Source organism: Podarcis pityusensis, assembly GCF_964106645.2.
Source record: "Podarcis pityusensis genome assembly, chromosome: 1".
In the NCBI taxonomy this organism is placed as follows: domain Eukaryota; kingdom Metazoa; phylum Chordata; class Lepidosauria; order Squamata; family Lacertidae; genus Podarcis; species Podarcis pityusensis.
The window spans coordinates 8,297,760-8,320,355 of record NC_138028.1 but is presented as its reverse complement, the minus strand read 5'-3'; the positions used below and the strand labels follow the sequence as shown (position 1 = coordinate 8,320,355).

At 44.1% G+C, this 22,596-nt stretch overlaps 1 protein-coding gene across 2 annotated transcripts in view; it reads left to right on the top strand.

Annotated features, from left to right (window-relative positions):
- Window positions 1–22,596, top strand: part of CCDC175 (coiled-coil domain containing 175) — a 37,236-nt gene that overhangs the window by 3,080 nt on the left and 11,560 nt on the right. The window contains exons 1-13 of one of the 2 annotated variants that reach the window (XM_080971871.1): window positions 101–252; window positions 1,841–1,926; window positions 2,501–2,612; window positions 3,791–3,926; window positions 5,009–5,237; window positions 8,208–8,330; window positions 10,136–10,245; window positions 13,791–13,872; window positions 14,363–14,499; window positions 16,713–16,823; window positions 17,800–17,871; window positions 19,426–19,561; window positions 21,493–21,624. In XM_080971871.1, the coding sequence (XP_080827997.1) occupies window positions 2,597–2,612; window positions 3,791–3,926; window positions 5,009–5,237; window positions 8,208–8,330; window positions 10,136–10,245; window positions 13,791–13,872; window positions 14,363–14,499; window positions 16,713–16,823; window positions 17,800–17,871; window positions 19,426–19,561; window positions 21,493–21,624 (1,284 nt within the window). In that variant the 5' untranslated portion in view covers window positions 101–252; window positions 1,841–1,926; window positions 2,501–2,596. Of the gene's footprint in view, window positions 1–100; window positions 253–1,840; window positions 1,927–2,500; window positions 2,613–3,790; window positions 3,927–5,008; window positions 5,238–8,207; window positions 8,331–10,135; window positions 10,246–13,790; window positions 13,873–14,362; window positions 14,500–16,712; window positions 16,824–17,799; window positions 17,872–19,425; window positions 19,562–21,492; window positions 21,625–22,596 lie in introns of those variants that run through there. The other variant, XM_080971870.1, reaches the window with a different exon arrangement.

Here is a 22,596-nt window from a genome sequence, read left to right as displayed (position 1 = left end):
TCTCCATAAGGGAACTGCTGTTGTGTAGAATCACTAAGAGTTTCATCTGGCCCTTTAAAGCTGCTGATTCTGGCTTACAGCTCCTCGTTGACTGCCTTCTTCCTTTTGACTGTTTGCCTCTGGGCCACCAGCCCTGACAGTGAAATGTAAGGTATCAAAGAGTGTGCTGAATTGAACCTTTAGCAGATTATTGCAGTCAATATAGCAGGAGATGACATAACATCACAAGACAGCTGTCAATCTTAAGCGCAGGTGAGTTCCCTTTTGATGCGCTCATTGGTACATAATATTTAGCTGACAAAAGAAAACTAAATCTGTTCCTTTCAGCTGATCTAATGCATAAATCTTGCAATCTACATCCTAGATTGCCACACTGTCTTCAAATTAGAACAGCATTTTTAATTAACGTGAGGACCCAGGTAACAGTCCAAGGCAGCACAATTTCAAGGCTCAGTAGCCACATTATTTTTTCAAAAAACATGCCTTGGTTGGAAGAACCTTGAGTGCCAGCTAGATTGAACAATGTGACATTCATTTATATGGTATACTCAAAGGCCCGCTGAGCATTATCATTTATAGCTCTAACTGGTAATGCTACTTTGTGATTAACTCAAATAACATTTGGTTTATTATCTGTTGAGATGTAGTTTCTTTTTAACCAAGCAGAGTTCATGAGACCACTAAGACCAAGGTCAACATGATTTTGACTGTTTATAGTCTATTCATATTTTTGCATGCTGTGTGATATTTAATGAGGCACATTTGTTATGTTTATGAATATTAGATTTATACTATTTGTGTTTGGATTTTAATTTTTTTGCTTTGGATACAGCTAGAGATCCATATTGTTCATTTTTAATTGGTACTATATTACATTAACATTTTTTTGTATTACATTAGCTTGTTTATATTCTTTCATTACGCCTTTAGTTCGTCAAGATTTACTTCCCTTTGGCGTTACTTAACCATGGAGAAATTACAGCTGGTGGTGGTTATTATTTTTAATTTAATAAAATGTATTATGTGCCCTTCACCAGCAGGTACCCCAGGTGGGTTACAACAGTATAAAATTCAGAATTGAAAACTGTTAAAACAGATTAAAGTCATAGGGATAGGGTTAGTTTAGAGAGAGCTGAGCCCAGGCTTGGACAAGACACTCAGCCAAAACTTAGCTTAGCTCAGCGTGCCAGCAAAATGGAAAGGCAGAAGTAAAGCAGCTGTAAGCTCCTTTCTGGGAGCCAACACACACACATTCACACTATGACAGAGTTTGGATTAGTGGGACATGCAAGCCAGGCCAGTAGGGTTCTGAAATACAATTGGTTTCATCTTTGGCCCTCTTTAAGAGCCAATTGAAAACATTTTAATTCTCCTAGACTTTTAGTGGGGGCTGATGGGGGATATTTTGCTGGGTGGAGCTGCTGTTGTAATGCTGGGGATGGTTTTGGCATTTGCTGCTGGATATTGACAAGTAGGCTTTGAATAATATTGCTGGCTGCTATTTTATATCGTGTTTATTGTAAATTTGCAAATTGTTCAATTTAGTAATGTTTTGTTCACTCTGGGATCATGAAAGAGATGAAGGGTGGGATATAATAATAAGTACCGTATTTTTTGCACCATAACACGCACTTTTTTCCTCCTAAAAAGTAAGGGGAAATGTCTGTGCGTGTTATGGAGGGAATGCCTATGGGTGGCTTGCCTACGGATTTTCCTCCTCTAAAAACTACGTGCGTGTTATGGTTGGGTGCGTGTTATAGAGCGAAAAATACGGTAAATCTGAAAGCTGCAGCATATTACGAAGATTTAAGATTTTATTGTTTCCCCAATTTTTTTTTAGAAAAACAGCTTCAGAATGAAGGGCTTGTGTTCAACAAGGAAACTGTGCAGCACTTTGAAGATGCTATTAAATCCATCAAGAAACTGGTAATGTCAGAACTTAAACAAGCAAAGCTTTGGGACACATAAAAAATAGGGAACTCTGCGTTTCTCTGATTACCAAACTTGGACCTGATCAAATGAGGTGCCTTGGATTTACAGCTGGTTATTTGGGATGCAGTCAGCTGCCTCCCTAGACCATTCTGCTGCTTTACTAGAATTTAACAATCAGAGAGGGTCTTTGCTAGTAGATCTTCAGTCTTCAAGAGCCATACATATACCTTGAAACTCACATTCTTTTCCATCCTACACCCAGGGCATTGAGCACCTTGTGTCCAGGATACCTCTATTACTCTAGAGCAGGCATAATATTGCACACAGGACAGTACCATAGCTGTCAACTTTTCCCTTTTCTTGCGAGGAATCCTATTTGGAATAAGGGAATTTCCCTGAAAAAAGGGGAAACGTTGCCAGCTATGGACAGTACCATGATGAATGTGCTTTCCAGAGCTAGCGATCCTGGTTTCTGTATGTCTTCTCTCAAATAAAACTGGAGTGGTACTTAAATTAGTGCAGGGGTATCGTGCTGAATTTCATTTTTTGGCCATGTGTCCATTTCTAGGAAGAGGAGAGGAAACATACTATTGAACTGTGGGAAGAGGAGACCATCAAAAACAGCAATATCCGTGTCCAAATCAAAGGGTTCCCAGAGCTTGTAATGAAGGAGTTTGAAGGTATTTCAGAGTCATGGGATAATGGCATGTAGCAGCAGATAGAATGTATTTGTAGCATGTATAACCATTCATTTAAAGCATGATTGATTGAACTTAGGTAGTTTAATTTAGTGGCAGAATTTAAACTTTGGACCACAGAAGATGGGATATTGTTTTTCTCAAGGGAGCAGGGACATGACAATAATAATAATAATAATAATAATAATAATAATAATAATACTTTAAGGAAAAAAGAAAGCTATTATCTGTGTACACACACTCTCTTATATATCTGCTTCCCCTCCCTTCCCAGAGATAAAGTGACTGAAATAGCATAAATAAAATGATAAAACCAATATATATTATGAGTTCTAGTGTTAAAACTCTGCACATTTCTGGATCCCTGATATAGCCATCAGCGAATGCAAATAGGTTACATGAAATATTAGATCAGCAGGAGGTCTGTTGCAGAAAGTTCTTTTTCCGTTAGGTTTTGAATCACCTTGTTTTAAAAACTTACTGCTTCAGGGGGCAAAAAGAAGCGCAAAGAAATTTGTTGCATAATTATTACGGAGGATTAGTGCTGTGAGAAGAGCGGGATGCCCACAGAGGCAGCGTGCAAAGTACGTTGCGTTATCAATTGTGAAAGTTTTCCCTGTGCGTGGACTGTAATCCCTGTGGGATTCCTTGAAAAGGAGGGGTGGACCATGATTCCCGGGGGGGGGGGGTGCTGCCCCAGGAACCTCATGCTGGAGAGGCAAAGGAATGTGTAGGCCTGTGTACATAGAGAGAAGCCATTGTATTGGCTTTAAGAGGGGAGGAGACAAGTTAACGGAGAAGAAGTCTGGGAGCCAGAGTTGGCCCTCCAGGCCACTCTATCACACTGGCACTGCTTTGCATTTTGAGTGGTTTTGCCTGGTGGAATGTGCCCTTGAATTCAGGAATTGCATCTGACCTGGGGTTCTTTTCCCCAGGTGCACCTATCAATTGCCTCTCTTTAAATGTAGCTACCTGATCTCTTGGGAGTGTGTAGACTTCCTGATGTTGCTCTCATGGGATGAGTGTCAGAGCGGCTACACAAAGCCGGGAAGTCAGACAGAAACACCACTCAGGGAATTTTAATGATGTGTGTGTGTGTGTGTGTGTGTGTGTGTACATGGGCGTGTGTATTTGTAAGTGTCTTATATTTCTTGTTCCAGAACTCGTGGCTGCTGCTCATCGCTATCGTTTTATCAAGATAAATGAGACTGAGACATCCATAAACGAGATCTCCACTGCAATAGAATCGGCATATTCAAGGCAGACTGTCTCTAAAGACCAAAACGCTCACCTGTGGTAGGCATGATTTGTTCAACCAAAATCATAGCATTGGGAAATTGTCCAGCCTAAATTGTCCTGTGCTGAAGGTATCCCCGATAGGTGTCTCGAAAGCCCTCAAGAAAGGAGATTCTATAACATGATTAGACAATGTTGTTCCATCACAAAACTGCTATTAATAAGCTCTGTCTTAATGTTTAACCTAAAACTGCTGCTCTCTTATTTACACACATTGGGCGGTATGCAACTAAATAGTTGTGCTTGTGCAAGGATTAGCACTAGAGAAATCGGATTTCCCACTCTTTCCTCCCCCTGCATGTACCTTGTGCTGTTCCCAAATCTGCTCCTTAGGGTTGGGAAAACCTCTAGAACAGTTTTAGGGTGAATGCTGGGTGTGGGTGGGTGAGAACGTTCCATTGTTCAAGGAGAATCCTTGCAGTGGGGTATTGTTTTGGTTGTTACTTTGCTTTTATGTTTTTATATTGCAAACCAGCCTGTGATCCTCAGATGAAGAGTGGTATAGAATTTTATTTTATTTTAAATGTGTGAACGGAACATTCACTTTATTGCTACATTGCCTACAGCCCATTGGCTTGTGTCCAATGATGCTCACACAATTCCCTCTTCCCACTGCAACACCTTGTGTCCTTTGCAAAGCTACTCCTGGGGGTCAAGGGCCCCCCAGGAAAAGCCTGGGGTGAGGGGTGGAGGTTTCACTGGGTGGAGGGGTGAAGTGAGGGGAATCAGGTGGCAGCTGCTTGCTCAGAGATCCATCATGCATCCCAGGACCTGTCTTTCCTGATGTTCCTAACCCTCAGGAGAGGCATCTTAGGGGGCTGCAGTGGGAAAGAAGTAGCAACACATTCTTTGCTTAAGCATCCTTGCATGTATACTGCATTGGATACAGCTCTTTGTAGCCCTGTCCTATCCTCAATCAATCAATCAATCAATCAATAAGACTCTCTTGCCCTTTTCTGGGTTGCATAGCATAAGATAAAGTTGCAATAAGGTGATGGCAAGTGATGGTACGTTTCTGCTGTTCTCTGTCACCATGAAGCAAACTTGACGTCTCAACACATCCCATGCCATTCTTTTGACAGCGAGGAGGAAATGGAGTTGTGGGCTGAGCACGAAGAAGCTGTTGAATTGCTGAACGAGACGATGGAAGCGAAACATAAGGTCAACATTGAGATAAATGAGCTTCACAATTTGAAAAAATATGAGGAGGAAGAAATTGGCAGGCAAGAAAGTGCCATCCAAGAGCTGAAGCAAATAATGGCTCAAGAGGCCTCTGAGTTTAAAACAAAGAAAGAGTGGCTATATGCACAGGTATGTTTTCTGGAATTGCAGTTCCATAAAGAGGCGCTGCCTTGCTCGGACGGTATCAGACATTGGGCTGTCTGGTCCAGTATTAGCACAGCTGTCCACAGAATCAAACAGGTACCTGGGTTACGTTAAACAGGCAATGCTTGGGCAGTTTGTGGAAAGCACATTACAATTTAAGGATGATTCTTTTTGTTAGGCCATTATGTAGTTTTTATGCCCCTTTGCCATAAAAGCTGGCCTATCTCCCTACCTTCTGTCTCAATGATAAAGAAACAAATTGCCCTGGTTGGTGGTTAACCATTAATAGGGTTTAAGTTTTATTATTATTATTATTATTATTATTATTATTATTATTATTGATTGTTTTTATTGAAAGATTTACATGGACAACAAAGGGACATATAACGTCTCTGTTGTCAAGTCATAGAGTCCTTTTTACAGGTCAGTTACATTCAGTGTGAGACGCTGCTGTCATAGGCATTGTGAGGTAGTGGGGAGAGAGAGAGAGAGAGAGAGAAAGGGGGGGGATAATGATTTTTAATTCTTTTGCATAGTGTATATGCAGAGTTTTGTGTCAGCATCAAGTGGATAGGTTCTTTCTTTCTCTATTTGTTTTTGTTGGTGGTGCAAGAGATTGGAGAGTCTAGAGCATGGTTGGTTGCATTCAGTTGTTTGCAGTGAGTTTTGTCTGTGTGTGTTGGGCGTGAGGGGTTGTTGAGTCTCATTAGCCATACCGATTTGTATGCTGTCAGAGGGGTTAGGTTGTTGTCTTGTTGGGCTGTAATAAAAGGAAGCCACCCCAGGGTGAAGGCGTCCTCTTTTGTTTGTCCTCGTGCTGTTTTCAATTTGTTGGTTATATTGTGGACTTGGTCTACACGTGCATGCAATCTCCCCCCCCCCCATGTTCACACGATGCCCTCATCAAAATGCCACCCCTCCACGCCTTTAATCCAGCTCTCTACAATTTCTGTGGTTGCGGGGTGGGATTTACTACTTTGATTTTCTGTTTTAAAAATGGGAAATAGTATGCAGTGGCATTTTGATGAGGACGACTTTGTTTGGATTCTGCACAAAACTTGTGTGCATGACCAGGGCCGAGTCTACAATAAGTAAGAGTTTGGATTTGATATCCCGCCTTTCACTCCCCTTCAGGAGTCTCAAAGCGGCTAACATTCTTCTTTCCCTTCCTCCCCCACAACAAACACTCTGTGAGGTGAGTGGGGCTGAGAGACTTCAAAGAAGCGTGACTGGCCCAAGGTCACCCAGCAGCTGCATGTGGAGGAGCGGGGAAGTGAACCCGGTTCCCCAGATTACGAGACTACCGCTCTTAACCACTACACCACACTGGCTCTTCACAGGTGCAGGGATCAGGCCCAGATACCAGCTCTACCCCAATGTCAGCACTATGGCAGGTTCATTCACCTGCTCATCTTCCAATGTATCCAGTCATACCTCATGTTACGTCCGCTTCATGTTACATTCTTTCAGGTTATGTCCCACAGTGACCCAGAAGTACCGGAAAGGGTTACTTCCAGGTTTCGCCACCCGTGCATGCACAGAAGCGCAAAATGATGTCATGCGCAGAAGCGGCGAATCGCAACCCACACGTGCCACTGCGGGTTGCGTTCTTTTCATGTTGCAAACGGGCCTCCGGAACGGATCCCGTTCGCAACCAGAGGTACCACTGTATAAGTCATTCAGACCAGTCTCTACTCAGAAGAATATGGAGATAAAATTCTGGCATCAGAATGGATTTTTATTAAGCTACATGTTTTAATTGACTCATCAGTTCCAGGACGACCAGTTCCATGGGCTTTAGTTCAGATTCCTGCATTGCAGGGGGTTGGACTAGATATGATAGCCATGTTCAAATATATAAAAGGATGTCACATAGAGGAGGGAGAAAGGTTGTTTTCTGCTGCTCCAGATAAGCGGACACGGAGCAATGGATCCAAACTACAAGAAAGAAGATTCCACCTAAACATTAGGAAGAACTTCCTGACAGTAAGAGCTTTTCGACAGTGGAATTTGCTGCCAAGGAGTGTGGTGGAGTCTCCTTCTTTGGAGGTCTTTAAGCAGAGGCTTGACAACCATATGTCAGGAGTGCTCTGATGGTGTTTCCTGCTTGGCAGGGCGTTGGACTCGATGGCCCTTGTGGTCTCTTCCAACTCTATGTTTCTATGATTCTATGACCCTTGGGATCCCTTCCAATTCTACAATTCTATGATTCTGTGACTGTGTTATTAACCCAACTGCTTTATGTGAATGGCAACTGTTAAAAATGCCATCATGATCTGTTCTTTTCTGCATTTCAATTCTTTCTGACCTCATGGATTACAATTCTAACAACTACAACAATACAGGTAACTCAGAATAGCACTTAATGCATCTGATGAAGCAGACTATAACATATTTTTCTGCGTATAAGACAATGTTTCTCGTGGGTGGGTGGCAAGTGAGCGGGCAGGCGGATGATTTGTGGCGGCGGTGAGCAGGCTATTGGCGGTGGTGACATCCCCCCAGAAGAGTTCAACAACTCAAGAAAGAGTGAGTTCTTAATTTGGGGCTCAAAATGCAAAATGGGGGTCATCTTATATACAGTAATTCATGAATACTTTGTGCCTTCTTTATTTCTGATGCAAAAGACTTAACACGACAACTCCTGTGGAAGTCATTCGTAGAGCTATCCTTGGTAAATTTATCCAACTTTTAAAAACAAGTATCTAGTAGCCATTACCTAATGGCAATGAACAATTCTGTATCTATTTTTTTAAAACAACAAATGATATAATGCCTCTGAGTGTTAACAAATCAACAGCAAGCTGGTCTGCTTTTATTTAGAATACGAAAGATGCATCTCCCCCTTCCCCAAATAGGTAGACACAGTTAGAAATAAATACACCCCTTTCCCATCAAGCGCTAAACAATACATGGAGAGTTGCTCTGCTTATATTAAAGTTGTTCTGACTGTAGATTGAAGAAATCAAAAGTAGGCTTGCGGCCACGAAGATTGAAGGTGCACAGAAGAAGGAAGAATATGTAGAATTGTATAATGTATGGAGAGATATGCAGAGGGAAATTGCGGAGCTTCAGAAGGTAAAAGAAATGATGTATTAGGGTAATGAAGTATTTGGTAAACGAAGCATAATCTAATCACCGTATTTTTCGCTCTATAAGATGCACCAGACCATAAGACGCACCCAGTTTTTGGAGGAGGAAAACAAGAAAAAAATATATCCTCAATCTCAGAAGCCAGAACAGCAAGAGGGATCGCTGCACAGCGATCCCTCTTACTGTTCTGGCCTCTGGGATAGCTGCGCAGCCTGCATTTGCTCCATAAGACACACACACATTTCCCCTTACTTTTTAGGAGGGAAAAAGTGAGTCTTATATAGCAAAAAATACGGTACTTGACAGAATGGGGGACAGGCAGAAATGATCCAGTGAGGTCTTGATTTTAGAATGAATTGGGGTTGCACACAAGAGCACTGCCTGGTGGATTGGCATCCTAGTAAATTGGGAACCGAGCTCCTAATATCGTTGTGGGCTTTGGCATTGGATCGCCAATGTTTTGGACATAGCCCTTCAAATCTTGTCTTAAGGTGATAGGCAGAGCAGCCACAGGTTTTCCTGCTTGATCCCTCCCTGTTGTTCAGAATCTGCTTCACTTGCTGCGGCAAGCAGGACTACAGATGGTGGATCACAGTGCTGCAAAGGGATGGGCAGGGAGAGCTCTGAGCTTTAAAGGCTTTGTGCAGTGGCCAGGATCTCAGGTGGCCTCCCAATCTGTGCTTGAACACAATGTACTCGAAAGTTGTGGAATCGAGCTGTGAGAAGGTGGATGTTAGGGGAGGAGTAGTTTGCCCACCTTTGGTCCCCATCCTGCACTCAGCTCTCACCTATGGCTCCTAGAAGCTGTCAGCATGCAACAGTGGCCACACCTCAGAAAATGGCTTTGACTGGCCGGCTAAACCAGGTGAGGGTAGTCAATGGGTCTCAAACCTTCATTGAATTAGGGACTTCCCTGCATGTGAAGACAGGCTCCTGCAGATTGAGCGGACGAGACCAATAGTGGGTCCAACGGTCAAGAAAGCGGTTTCCACATGTGCTGTAGAGGGAAGTGAGGGGCAGGTGGGGCTTGTCAACCTGGGAAGGGAGCCCATTTAGGAGAAGGAAAACTGTGATCCAGAGTGGAGTCTCTACGATGGTTGGGTGGCACTTTGTACTCTTCCTTCTGGCAACTCTTGTAGCCAAGCTGGTGCCAGACGTAGTGCTCTACTTTCCTTTGGACCACATCAGCGAGGCTGAGAAGGGGGGGGGGTGTCTCAGGACCTCCATACATACTGCCCAGGTTTGCCCCCTGCAAAGGTCACTTCAGTGCTGCTAATGCAGTGATTTGACTTCACCCCTAGAGGCAAACTTCATTGTCTCTCTTGAGACAGAGAGATGCCAGCAACGAAAAGGTTGGCCAGTCAATTTACAATATTTGCCTGATCAGGAAGAACTTTATGATGCTATGAGCTGTTTGACAGTAGAACAGTTTCCCTCTGAAAGTGGTACATGGTACACACTCCTTCCTTGGAGGTTTTAAAGCAGAGGTTGGGTGGCCATATGTCATGGATGCTTTAGTTGAGATTCCTGCATTGCAGAGGGTTGGACCTCAGGGTCCCTTCAATCTCTACACTTAATATGATTCTATATGATTCTAGGACCAGTGTGCCAAATCTGCTTTTAATGCTAAAACCACCCTGAGCTCGTTTGGATTGCAACCATAATTCCAAATACAAATCTAAATAATCAGGCTGTTCATGCCTGAAGAGAAGCACATCTCTCTTAAAGCAAGGACACAATGCTTTAATAGTAGTGTTAGCAGTTCTGAATTTTACTTTTGCATTTGGTAGCTCCACAGTTCTCAGAGGGATGAGCTATCAGAACTCTTCAAGAACATCAGACAACTAATTAAAACATATGAAGCAAAAAAGGCAGAGAAGGAGGATCTCATCAAAAAAAAGTAAGCAAATTTTTTACATTTCTTACATTTTTATACGATTTTTTTAAATGTGAAATTTATCTATTTATTTTAAAAGGCCAAACAATTGCTCTGGTATGAAACAAGATATGCTGCATTTATTATTTTCCCAATCCATAGGTTTCAAGGCACAACAGAAGCTGCTTTATTATACCAGATCAGACTATACATGCATCCTGTCAGCGCTTTCTGCATTGACTAGTGACAGCTGTCCAGGATTTCAGATGGAGAAAGGCCTTTCTCATGACGTGTTCCCTTCTCCTTTTTTTTTTTTTTTAAAAAAATAATATTTATTGATAATTTCAGGATTACAAAAAAAATAAAAAATAAAAAACAACACTACAATACAAAAAAAATAAGAAAATAAAAAAGAGAAAAGCACAAAATATAAAAACCAATACGACAATACAGCAAAAGAAAAAAGAAAAAGAAGAAAAAAGAAAAAAAACCCCACAAATCCCAAATTGCATATCCATAATTTCCGTTTGCTTGTTTCATTGACCTCCTCACACCTCCCTTTTTGTATTCTAGTTTAATAATTATTTCAGCAAATTCTTTCCATCTTTCTCAATTTTTGTTATAAAATTTATCTTATAATTTAACCTAATAATTGACTCAACAAATCCTCTTTCCATCTTTCCCCATATTCTGTTATTCAAATTACCTTAATTTATTTAACCTTATCTTACCCCTAAATACCTTAAGACTTAAATCTTAGTTTTCAAATATACATAGCTCCTGATATCATTTCTGCTAGAGTCGTATAGTTTCATTCCCACATTTTCCCTAATATTCATTAAGCTGATTCTAAAATAAAAAATTTCCATTATAAATTCTTTTCCAATCATCATCCAGCGTCTCTTCTTCCTGGTCTCGGGTCGTGTCAGTCCTTACTGTCCATTCCATCTAGTCCATCAACCTGGAAGCCTTATGTCCGAGGCCCTTAAGTCTCTTCCATGTCCCTTCTGCAATTCTTCCTCATCTTGTTTGTGCTTGCCCTTTTCCTTGTCTTTTGTTGGTCTCTGTCTTAGTTTCTTTCCTTTCTCATTGAGGAGTAGGTCTCTGGGGGATTCCAACCCAAAATTGTCTCCATCACCCTTCATCCAGCTCGCCCATTCCCCACAGTCCCACTCCCCACAGTCCTCGATATAATCCAAAATGTATTTAAAATCAAATTTCAAGATTTCTCCAAAGCTAGGAACCTCCTCATCTCCAGACTCCCCTTGGCCCACTCCAACTTCAATCTTCAATAACAGCGGCTTATGCTCCTCTAGGGCCTCGGGTCTCTCCATTTGTACTGTTTGAGGTGCAGCCGCATCCTCCTCCATTGTCATCTGCACTTGCCTAGTCAGTACAAATTCATAAGTTGATTCCTGAATGATTTCTGTATCAATGTTCCCTGTTTGTCCACAGTTATTAACCACAACAGTCAAATCCATTTTCTCATTCATCAAGTCCATCTTCTCATGCATCTGTTCCAGCAAAACATTTGTCTTGCATAAAGCAAGCACCCAGTCTTCCTCCCAGCTCATCTTTGTTCAAGGTCAGAAAAGACTGTTCCCACGGTCTTAGTCTCACAGATGTTAGGTCTCAAATATACTACAGCAACAATTTAACAAGCTCCCTCTAGAGGAGACAATCTATTTGTATCCTTTTTTTTTTTTAAGACAAAGGAAAGTTACTTTCATTTTTCAGATATTTCAGATGTTTTTCAGGTATTTTGTTTCTTTAAAATGCAAAAGGCAACATTAGAATCAACTTGTTTCTCTTCATTAGCTATCTGTCAAAGTATTACGTTCACAGTCAATGAACCTCTCCAACAGTTTCAGTCTCTGACACCCCATTCCCAGGTTAGAGGCGGTGGAAGCTTATCCTTCTTCACTCCCTCTCCTGCTAGGGTTAAACAGAGCCCCCCCCCTTTTCTCCTGCTTCCAAGGGGGGTTTCAGTGGTTCTGAATGAAGGAAATTTAGTCTTTTTTGACAGCTTCCCGGCTTTAGCTTGCAAAATTTTTGCTTTAGTCTATATACAAAAAAGCGGAAGGCGGACTTCCTGTTTGCACCTTCCCGCTTCGATACCAAATTAAACAATTTCTTGATCCAATTTTCCGTTTCTACTCATGGGTACTTGTTTTAAGTCCAATTGTCCACAGGAAAAAGTCAGCGCTCTCTGGCAATGGCTGTGTGGCTTCACTCCGTGAAAGTAGCAGTCAGTTCGTAGCACCACGCTTCTCACCCCACTTCGCTCCGGAGCCCCTAGATGGGATTCCCCGCGAGTAGGGGGGCGCTTCTGGTGCCCTGCCGAACCCCACGTTCCCAGGCTTCCTCCGCCTGGGATTTCTAGCGGGTCCCCACCTTCGCCGCGGCGGGAAGACCCAGTTTCCACGGAGCCCGTTCCTCCGGTCGGAGGAACTCCGCCATTCACCAATGGCGCTGACCCGGAAGTCCTGTGTTCCCTTCTCCTTTTTAATGGGAACTCCCAGAGGCTGAACCTTCAAGCTGAGCCTGCATTCGGCTGATGAGCTCCAGCACCTCTTTTGTGCAAGTGGGTGGGGTTCAATAACAACAACAATAATAACCATTCACATTAAGGTGGGGTGCAGAGTGGGGAGACAAAGGACCATGCTGCATAGGGAAGCGAGGGAAGGTTAGGCTGCAGCCCTGGGCATAAGCTCCATTGAAAACAAGAGGACTTATTTCTAGTGAGTAAGCAGATACAGTGGTACCTCGCAAGACGAATGCCTAGCAAGACGAAAAACGCGCAAGACGAAAGGGTTTTCCGTTTTTTGAGTCGTTCCGCAAGACGAATTTCCCTATGGGCTTGCTTCGCAAGACGAAACGTCTTGCGAGTTCTTGCGAGTTTGTTTCCTTTTTCTTAAAGCCGCTAAGCCGTTAATAGCCGCTAAGCCGCTAATAGCCGTGCTTCGCAAGACGAAGAAACCGCAAGACGAAGAGACTCGCGGAACGGATTAATTTCGTCTTGCGAGGCACCACTGTATAGGATTGCTCTGTTCTTCTTCTTTGGAGATCACTTGTAGCCAAATAAGATTGCCTTCCATGAACACAGTCTTAACAGTGAGTCCATAAGTGACTGTGGAGGCCAATTCTGGATCCACATATCCTTCCACAGTGGGGACATAGGTTTCCTGGCAGAAGTTGATCACGGTGAGGGTTTGCCAAATGTGCCTTCCTCTTAGCATGTTTCTCCCTTCTTGAGTTCGAGTGTCTTCAAAGCCCATGACGCCTTTGGTCAAGGCTGTTCTCCAATTGAAGCGCCCGCAGGCCAGTGTTTCCCAGTAGTCGGCTTCGCTCACAAGCCCACTCACCACGACAAGGTGATGATCCAGCGAGTATGATTGCTCTGTTAGTCTTCCAGCTGCAAGGCCAATACCTGACTCTCATTTTTACGTATTGCTAATAATTCTGATACTGCAGTGCTCTTAAAATGGCAGCATGCAACATCCAGTGGATGGCAGTTCCTTCCTTTGCACAGAAATAGCTTGTCTTAATTATTCTACGTTATTCTTCAGGTCTGATCTTACACATGAGGCAGCTAAAATGGGTACAGACTTCGATCAGGAAGCAGAAGCGCTGCGACAACGGATAAAGGAGGTATGAAGACAAGGATATGTATCCTTTGACAAGCTGTTCTCCTGACTCGAGAAATATTATAAAGCGGGGACTATTGGCCCCAGTCCAACAGTGTGCACTCTTCATGCGCACAGTTCCCTTTTTAAAAGAGCTCTAGCTGTGCTGATTGATTTGCAGGGCTGGGGCGGGATTAAGTCCAGATTTTGTTCCACCCTCGAAGCAACTGTGGTGGCGTAATAGCGGCTTCTTTCACAGGTAGACAAAACCCCGGCTACTGACTTGAGCTAGAGAATTGCCACGCAGGTCCCCGTTTGCCAAGGGATTTCTCCTAACTCCCAGGCATAGCTGTCAGTCCCATTATTTCATTCAATTAAATCATAGATTGGCCACATTGAGAACTAGACTCGATGAGGTTTCGGTCTGTTTTTATGTTCTGTGGTCCTCTGAAAGTATAACTTTTTGACAACGATTTTGTTCAGTAAAATTAACCAGCACTGCAATTTGTTTCTAGGCTGAAGAGAAGCTGGAAACGATTATGCGAGCCTATAGAAAGCTAAAAAACGAAAACAATGCTCTCAGCACACAGTTTAATATTTTATCTGAAGAGGAAGATCAGGCCTGTGCTCTAAGAGACCAGCTTGCAGAAGAGTACAGTGACTTTTAGTGACTTGTTGAATGCTACTAGAAGTACAAGGTTCTATTGTAGTGCTCCATGATAAGGAACCCAGCTCTTTGAATGAGATTTCTTCTGTGGAGAAGAAAACTCTCCATAGTGCATTGAATTACACTTCACTTAAGAACGTGTAAATCAAATGCAAGGGCAGAGATTGTTAAAAGTTCAAAAGTGGTCCTTTAATACAGTTTGTAAGTCGCTATAGGGATGTCTTGTGTGATTTGGGCAGAGATGTCCTCCTAGTTCCCATGCCCTACTGTTAATGAGTATGTAACTAAGCCTAAGCATGTGAAATTGAAACAACTGTATATTGCTTCTGTATTTACCCCTGCCTCCATTTCTCCCCATGTCAAATTTTGGAGCAGGGGTGTACTCTCTTGTACTCTGTAAAGCACCTCACCCCCTGAAGCTAGTCGTCACCATTAATTTCAGTGGGGATAGCTGAATACAACCCACTGAAATCAAATAAAGCTTTCAGGGTGGGCTGCTTGTAAATGAATGGGTTTGCAGGAGATGTGTTCTCTGAAGCAGAATGCTGGCGAGTTTCAAACTACCTATTCCTCAGTGCTGATGGATGCTAGCCCAGGCTGGCTAATGGGGTTGTCACAGAAAACAGAGCCGTCGTGCCACCACAACAATAAACCCCTGAAGCAGGAACTGAGGTACTACTACTACTACTAAATTTTTAGTATTTAAATGCTGCTCACCTGATTGGGTTGCCTCGGTCACTCTGGGCGGCTCCCAACAGAATATTAAAAACACAAGAAAGCACCAAAGATTAGAAACATCCCTATACAGGGCTTCCTTCAGATGTCTTCTAAAAATCTGATAGTTGTTTATTTCCTTGACATCTGACGGGAGGGCGTTCCACAGAGTGGGTGCCACTACTGAGAAGGCCCTCTGCCTGGTTCCCTGTAACTTCACTTCTCACAGTGAGGGAACCACCAGAAAACACTTGAAGCTGGACTTTAGTGTCCAGGCTGGATGATGTGGGTGGAGATGCTTCTTCAGCTATATAGGGACGAGGCCGTTTAGGGCTTTAAAGGTCAGCACCAACACTGAACTGTGTTTGGAAATGTACTGAGAGTCAATGTAGATCCTTTAGGTTTGGTGTGATATGGTCTCAGCCGCCACTCCCAGCCACCAATCTAGTAATTGCATTACCACCATATGTAATGGGTTGATCCTACTTAATTAGGGGTGTGGCGCCTCACACTTGGGGCCCTCAGGCCTTTCAGTGCAGCTTCCATAACTCTCCCCAGTCGGTTCTCCTGCCCCAGGCCTGTTGTGTGATTTTGCCTGGCTGCAATATGTCCCTGAACTGAGATCCTGCCTCCTGCTTGCCTGGGCGGAAAGAGGCATGTGTTAGAAAAACCTGTGACCTTTGCATGCCTTGAATGTGGCCTACTATTTAAAAGTCATATTGTTACTCCATTCACTTCTGCCTCCAGCCCTGTTTGCCACCAGCATGCAGACCCAAGACTGTTGCCTGTGAGTCAGTGTATCCCTTGAGCTGGAAGAAAGTTCCTCACCCATGTCTGGAATTTGTGGCTGCTTCTGGCCTCTTCTCTGTAGTCCCATAAGGGGAAGTGCATTTCAGAACATCCCATGTGAATTAGGCAGAAATGCCCTTTGAAGTAATTGGACACCAATGTAATTGGGATCCTGTGGCATGTCTGGTGCTGTAATTTCACCACAGGTTAAAAGTGGTGTTTGGGGAAAAAGCATTAATTATTAGAATTTATTTACTGCCCTATACCCAGAGGTCTCAGGGCGGTTCAGGCCTTCCTTTGTTCTCATCATCCTTATGTAAACGAACTAGTCTTGAATCCGTCTCCTGAGTATATCTTATTATGGTTATTATTATGAGCTAGGGTAGCTCACTTGGTAGAGTATGAGCCCCATTTTGGGCAAAGGTTGCCTGCATTGCAGATGGTTGCACTGGAAGACCCTTGCAGTCCCTTCCAACTCTACAATTCTATGATGCTATTATCATGGTTTGGGAATTCTAGGAATTGACCCGCTCTTAACTATCTTGATTGTCCTGTATCATATTTTCATATGTTGTAAAACTGCCCCCCCAAATATTTTTTTAAAGTAATCTTTTAATGAAGAGAAATAAATATCCAAAATAAATTGCACATGACCAGATGTGTAACTGGCTCTTCCCTTGCCCTTCCCTTGATAGATTTGAGAAGTTGTCCAACAAGCTCACCGAAAAGCTTGACCTCGTGGCAAAGCGCTTAGTGGAGTTGAGAGACCTGGAGGAGGAGACGGATCGCCTGCAGAACCTCTATGAGTAAGTTCCATTCTGAGTGCTTACCTGTTCATAGACCATCAGTGGCTGCTGACCCTGATATAAATGCTCCACATCTAGTGCGGAAGGCATCACGCCTCCGAATAATGGTTGCTTGGAATTGCAAGCGCTGGGAGCACCGTCTCATTCAGGTCTTGCTTGCGGGTTTCCCAGAGGCATCTGGTTGGCCAGTGGTGTAGCGTCAGGTGTTGGTACCCGGGGCGGGGTAAGTGTGGCACCCCCGGTGGACTGGGCAACCTAGTGGTGCTGGGCTGCCGAGCAAGGAACTTACTCGCAAGCCAGAGCCCAGCAGAGGAGAGAGACAGAGATTCTGCCACTGCCTCTCATTCTCGCCTGCCCCTGGTTCAGGTCTGACCCGGGAGTGGAGCTCCAGCAGGGTGGCACTGGGTTGTTGCGCGAGGAACCTCCTTGGCACCAGAGCCCAGCGGAGGAGAGGTGCCCGGGGGTGGGGCACGCTAGGACATCCCTTCACTGGTCTTGAGAAGGAGACACAGCTCCAAAGGCCCGGCCTGGGCATGGCTTCTCTCTCTGTGGCTCTGGACTAGAGGAGGAACCTGTCATGGGGGCGCAACCAGGCGGCCCCTAAAAAATGTGCCCAGGGTAATGCCCTCAGCCCCGCCCACACTAGGCCTCTGTGGTTGGCCACCGTGAGAATGGGATGCTGGACTAAATGGATGTTTGGCCTGATCTACATCCCAGATTACTGCAGAGTAGGCACCTCTTAAGGGCCCTGTGACAACGGATCAAAATAATATTGTTTTAGTCTTGGAAGAAAATTACAACCGAGCCTCCTTAGTTCTATGTTATCCCACTAGATTGCGCACATGAGGGGACCCCTGAGATTTTGACTGCCTAGGGCCACTATCACTGCTTGGTGGTAGTAGCTGGAGAATGCTACTCCGCTTTGGGAGGAAATCATAGAAAAATTGATTATTCAGTGTCACACTTCTCGTTTCAGGTCCTCACAGACCGGCTATAGCAGAGAGCTAGGAAGTTTAGAGGTAACATTAAACAAAGAAGCTGAGAGAAGGTAAAATATTATCTGAAAGTAAAATATTGCACTAAAGACTTTCAGGACGTTTGTGTCAGATTCATAAACATACATGTGCAATTCCCTTGATGCTGCCAAATAAATGTTGTTAGGGTGGAACCTCTGGTTACGTCTCGTCCTCCTTACGAAAGCTTCGGGTAATGAGCTCCGCTAACCTGGACGTAGTTGCTCCTGGTAGCGAACTTTACCCCGGGATGCGAGTGGAATTCGTGTGGCAGCAGCGCGGTGGCTGCGGGAGGCCCCATTAGCAAAAGCGCACATCAGGTTAAGAATGGACCTCCGGAATGAATTAAGTTTGTAACCGGAGGTACCACTGTATTTAGGTCTGGATATCAAACTACCCTTTCCCAATTCATAGAACTGTGTAATGTAAACACAGGTACAGGTGCTAGATTTTCTGTGCCTTTTGGGTCAGGCTTTGTTTTCTTTTTCTCCCAATCAGCCTTAGCCCCACCAAACCTACAAGCACACCCTTGCCAAGGTGCAAAATCCCCTGTGCAACTTGCAGAATTTGAACCATTGAGGATCACAGAATCCTCCATTAGCCAAATGGAAATCCTGGTCAGAAATGGAAAAGTGCAATTGATTTAAGGCAGTGGCTATACAGAAGGCTTAATAATTGCAAGAACACTTAGAATATAGATTGGGAACCTCTGCCTTGGTCAGACCACACCTGGAAAACTGTTCTGAGCACCACGATTTAAGAGTAATATTGACAAGCTGGAAGGTGTGCAGAGGCGGGCAATCAAGGTGATCAGTGGTCTTGGAAACCAAGATTTATGATGAATGGTTGAGGGAGTTGGGGATGTTTTAGCCCGGAAAAGGGGAGACTGAAAAGAGATAGGATAGCCATATTCAAATAACTGAAGGACTGCCCCATGGAAGATGGAGCAAGTTTGTTTTCTTCTGTTCCAGAGGGTAGCACTCGAGCCGGTGGATTCAAGAAAGGAGATTCTGACATCAGGAAGAACTTTCTGTCACACGCTCTCCCATAGGAGCCATTTTGTGACTGGCGCCCCCAGCACACACCCCAAATTCAGAATGTCCCCACTCGTCCAACAAGTTTGGCATCCCCTGTATAGAGATCTTTCTCAGCCTGCATACTATTGCTTGTTGTTTGCCTCCTTGGGCTCCTTTGGGAGGAAGGGCAGTATATATATTTAAGCACAAGTAAATTCATTAGACTAAATTAGTGCTCTCTTTTTCTGGAAAGCTTTCTCTGTTCCAAATATCCTGTTCTTTTCTGGGACTGTGGCGGTTGTTGTTTTTTAAAATGATGAAACATTGGAGATACCTTTCAAAACTGTCTCTTCAGCTGCTTTATTTTAAGAAATAACTCTTGATCTCCGAGTTACCGTGTACGAAGAAGCACTTTGAACATTTGCAACTGCTGTGTTGTTGTTACCGTTACCATAAACTTTATCAGCATCAGGAGATCCTTTGTACAAGAAAGGTGACTGAACCCAACATCACTGTCCTAATTGTTCTGTTTAACACTGTGGTGGCTAATACGTGTGGCTCTCTTCCTGCCAGAGAAACGCTTCAGAACCAACTTGCTGAAATCACAACCATGTATGAGAAAGTTATGAATGATCAGGAAGAGTTACTGATCACTTCAAAGGAAAAGTCAGACGCTGGTAAAATGCACCTTAATACCTTAATAAAGCAGGTATGATACTGGCTTGGACTGGCTTGATGCAACGGAATGGTGGGTGGCACCAGCTGGGGAGCCCCCAAAGGTCAAAGGCTCAGAGCCCAGGGATTGGGGTTGGAACTACAGTGAGTGGTTGGAAAGGGAAGACTGGGAGGAGGAGGTGTCTGAAGCTGAAGGGGTGACAGGGCTTGGTGAACAGGAAGAGTCTGTGGCAGAGAGAAGTCCAGGATCAGAAGCTGAAGCAGGGGAGGAGGGAGGCCAAGAGGCAGAGATGAGTCAGGCTGATGCAAGTTTCCCAGGACCAGGAGAGGCATGAAGCAGGAGGAGCAAAGACAGACTTGCCAGTGGAGTCTCAGATTGCTTGGGAAGGACCCAGGAGAGGAGAAGCCTTAAGCAGCTGTGGGAAGGTGGGGACATTTAGTCTCCACAACTGCCTCATAGAGGCAAGATCTACCAAAAAGAGTTGCTGTGTTCATAAGGCCTGGCACTCCTGAGCATACTTTGTTCCTTCTGGTAAAGAGTTAACTCCACTTACCTGGTGTGATTTATTGCTGACCCGCTCCTGTCAGATACCCACTAAGTGCCTGAAATGAAATCACAGGGCTACGTGCATTTTCTGCAGGTGAAGTGAAACCTGGAATATAGCAGGGTTTCATAACCTAGACTTGTGCTCTCCCTGGTTAACATTTAAATACACACATTCTCCATCCCCACTATTTCACAGGAATGGTAATTATCACTGCCACTCAGCATTTTATTTTAGTGTATTTTTGGTCTTTGTTGGAAGCCGCCCAGAGTGGCTGGGGAAACCCAGCCAGATGGGCAGGGTACAAATAATAAATTATTATTTCTTCTATTATTATTATTATTATTATTATTATTATTATTATTATTATTATTACTATTAGGGGTGCATTGATTCCTCACAGAAACATGCAGTATATCTGTGCTGTATTTCCCAGGAGTCTTTATTTCAAGCCATTTCAAATAGTCTAGTTTAGCGACATTGTCAGTGGGTTCAGCTTAGCTGCAAAACATCCTAAGTGTAGAAAGTTCGTGCTTTCTACGTATGTACATATGGCATATGGTGCGAAAGTCACCCTGGAGAGCCACCACCAATCAGTGCAAACTGTACTGAGCTAGACAGACCCAATGGTTTGACTCAGTATTCAACAGCTTCCTAGACTGTGCACAGGTTAAAGACAGGACCACCCATGCTCAAATATTTACAATCTTAAAGGCACGGCACTAAAGGAAAAAGGGATAGGGCAGGAAGAGGGAAATAAACTCAAGGACCAGTCCTTAAGTTACATTGTCCTTACAATGGGCACCTTGAATGGAAACAGTTCATAGAATATTGCAATGCAGGAATCTCAGCTAAAGCATCCATTACAGATGGCCATCCAACCTCTGTTTAAAAACCGCCAAGGAAGGAGAGTCCACCACCTCTTGTGGGAGTCTGCTCTGCTGCTGAACAGCTCTTACTGTCAAAGTTTTTTCGAATGTTTAGTCGGAATCTCCTTTCTTGTAACTTGAAGCCATTGGTTCGAGAAAACAAGCATGCTTAGGGATGGGAGGCGCCAAAGTCCTCTCTCAGCCCAGCTGTGGAGCAGAACCTGCTTTCTCATCAATTCTTCCATGGAAATTGATTGAAATTGCCAGTCAAAACTGCATCATACTTAGAGCCAGACTAGATGTGATGGCGCCAGATCTGTGAGTTAGGTGCTCCCCTCCCATGGGTCTTTTTCCTCTTTAAATGGGACTCTCCTCTGCCTCCCCCCCCCCAACACATACTTCTTACATATGGGCAGCTTCCAACAGAAAATGCAAGAATATACAGAAGCCCAGAGTTCCTTTTCAGTCTGGTCAAATTGTGCCTCCCAGTCTCTTGAGGGCCAAGAATAGCAGAAATGATCCCCGCCCTTGCTTTTATTCCCTGTGACTAGAATGAAGAACTCACGGTAGAACTATTGAAGACCCAAGACATGGCCAAGCAACTTGCCAGCAAACTGCTTAAAAGGCAAGGTTACTACAAAAAACGTGATGCCAAAGTGGAAGCGGAAATCACTAAACTTGAGGCAAGAGAGCCATCTTTTTGTTATGTGGCATAAATGTATTGTATGTAAGTCTCCAACTCCCGTTATCCCCAACCAGCATATTCATGGGCTGGGATGACGGCATCTAGTGGGTAACATGTTCCCTTTCTGTGATTTAGTGCTGAGATCAGAGAGGACAGATCTCTGTGCCCGACATAGTATGATGTCAGATAACTGACATCATGGGTGTGTTTTCCGAGCCAAATTCAGAGGTTTAGTGGTCCCAATTAGGCCTGCAGGGCAGAGATTCTCCCAACTTTAGAGGTTCCAAGTGTAGCCCATAGAGTCTCCACCACACCTGGCTTTGGTAGGGTTAAGGGCCCTTCTGCTACGGCATGCCTCAACACCACCCATTCTATATAAATTACTGCTGCATGTGTGAGGGGGTCAGAAGAAGTGTGCTAAACTTGCAGCCGGGAAGGAATATTGACCTCTGGTCTGTAGCAAAGATGCCTGAGCATCAAGATGATGGGAGACGCCTGACTGGGCATGGAGGGCAAGCAGTGGTTTGTGGAAAGGAGGCTCAGCTGGAGATGCAGGGAAGGGGTGTTCAGTCCTAGGGAGGGGAGGGGCTGTGTGGGCAGATGTCCTGCTGAGGTTGGGTCACAATGGGATAGATAGATAGATAGATAGATAGATAGATAGATAGATAGATAGAGTGGCTTCCTTGCCAGCCCTCTCCTTCATCAAAGCTGATGCAAAAAAATATAGCCATGACCTCTGGTCATCTAGCAGTTGGAAAGTTTGGCCCAGCAGCCCATCTGAATATGTCACTATTGCTTGCCTTGTTAGCATCTGTCTGTCTCAAGAGACAATGGAGTGTGCCTCCAGGGGTGAAGTCAGACTGCTGTGTTTGCAGCACCAAAGTGACCTCCCGGCACGGGCCTGGACAGTGTGTATGGAGGTCCTGGGCTTCCCAGACTACAAACCCTACCTCTTGGCTTTACTGATGAG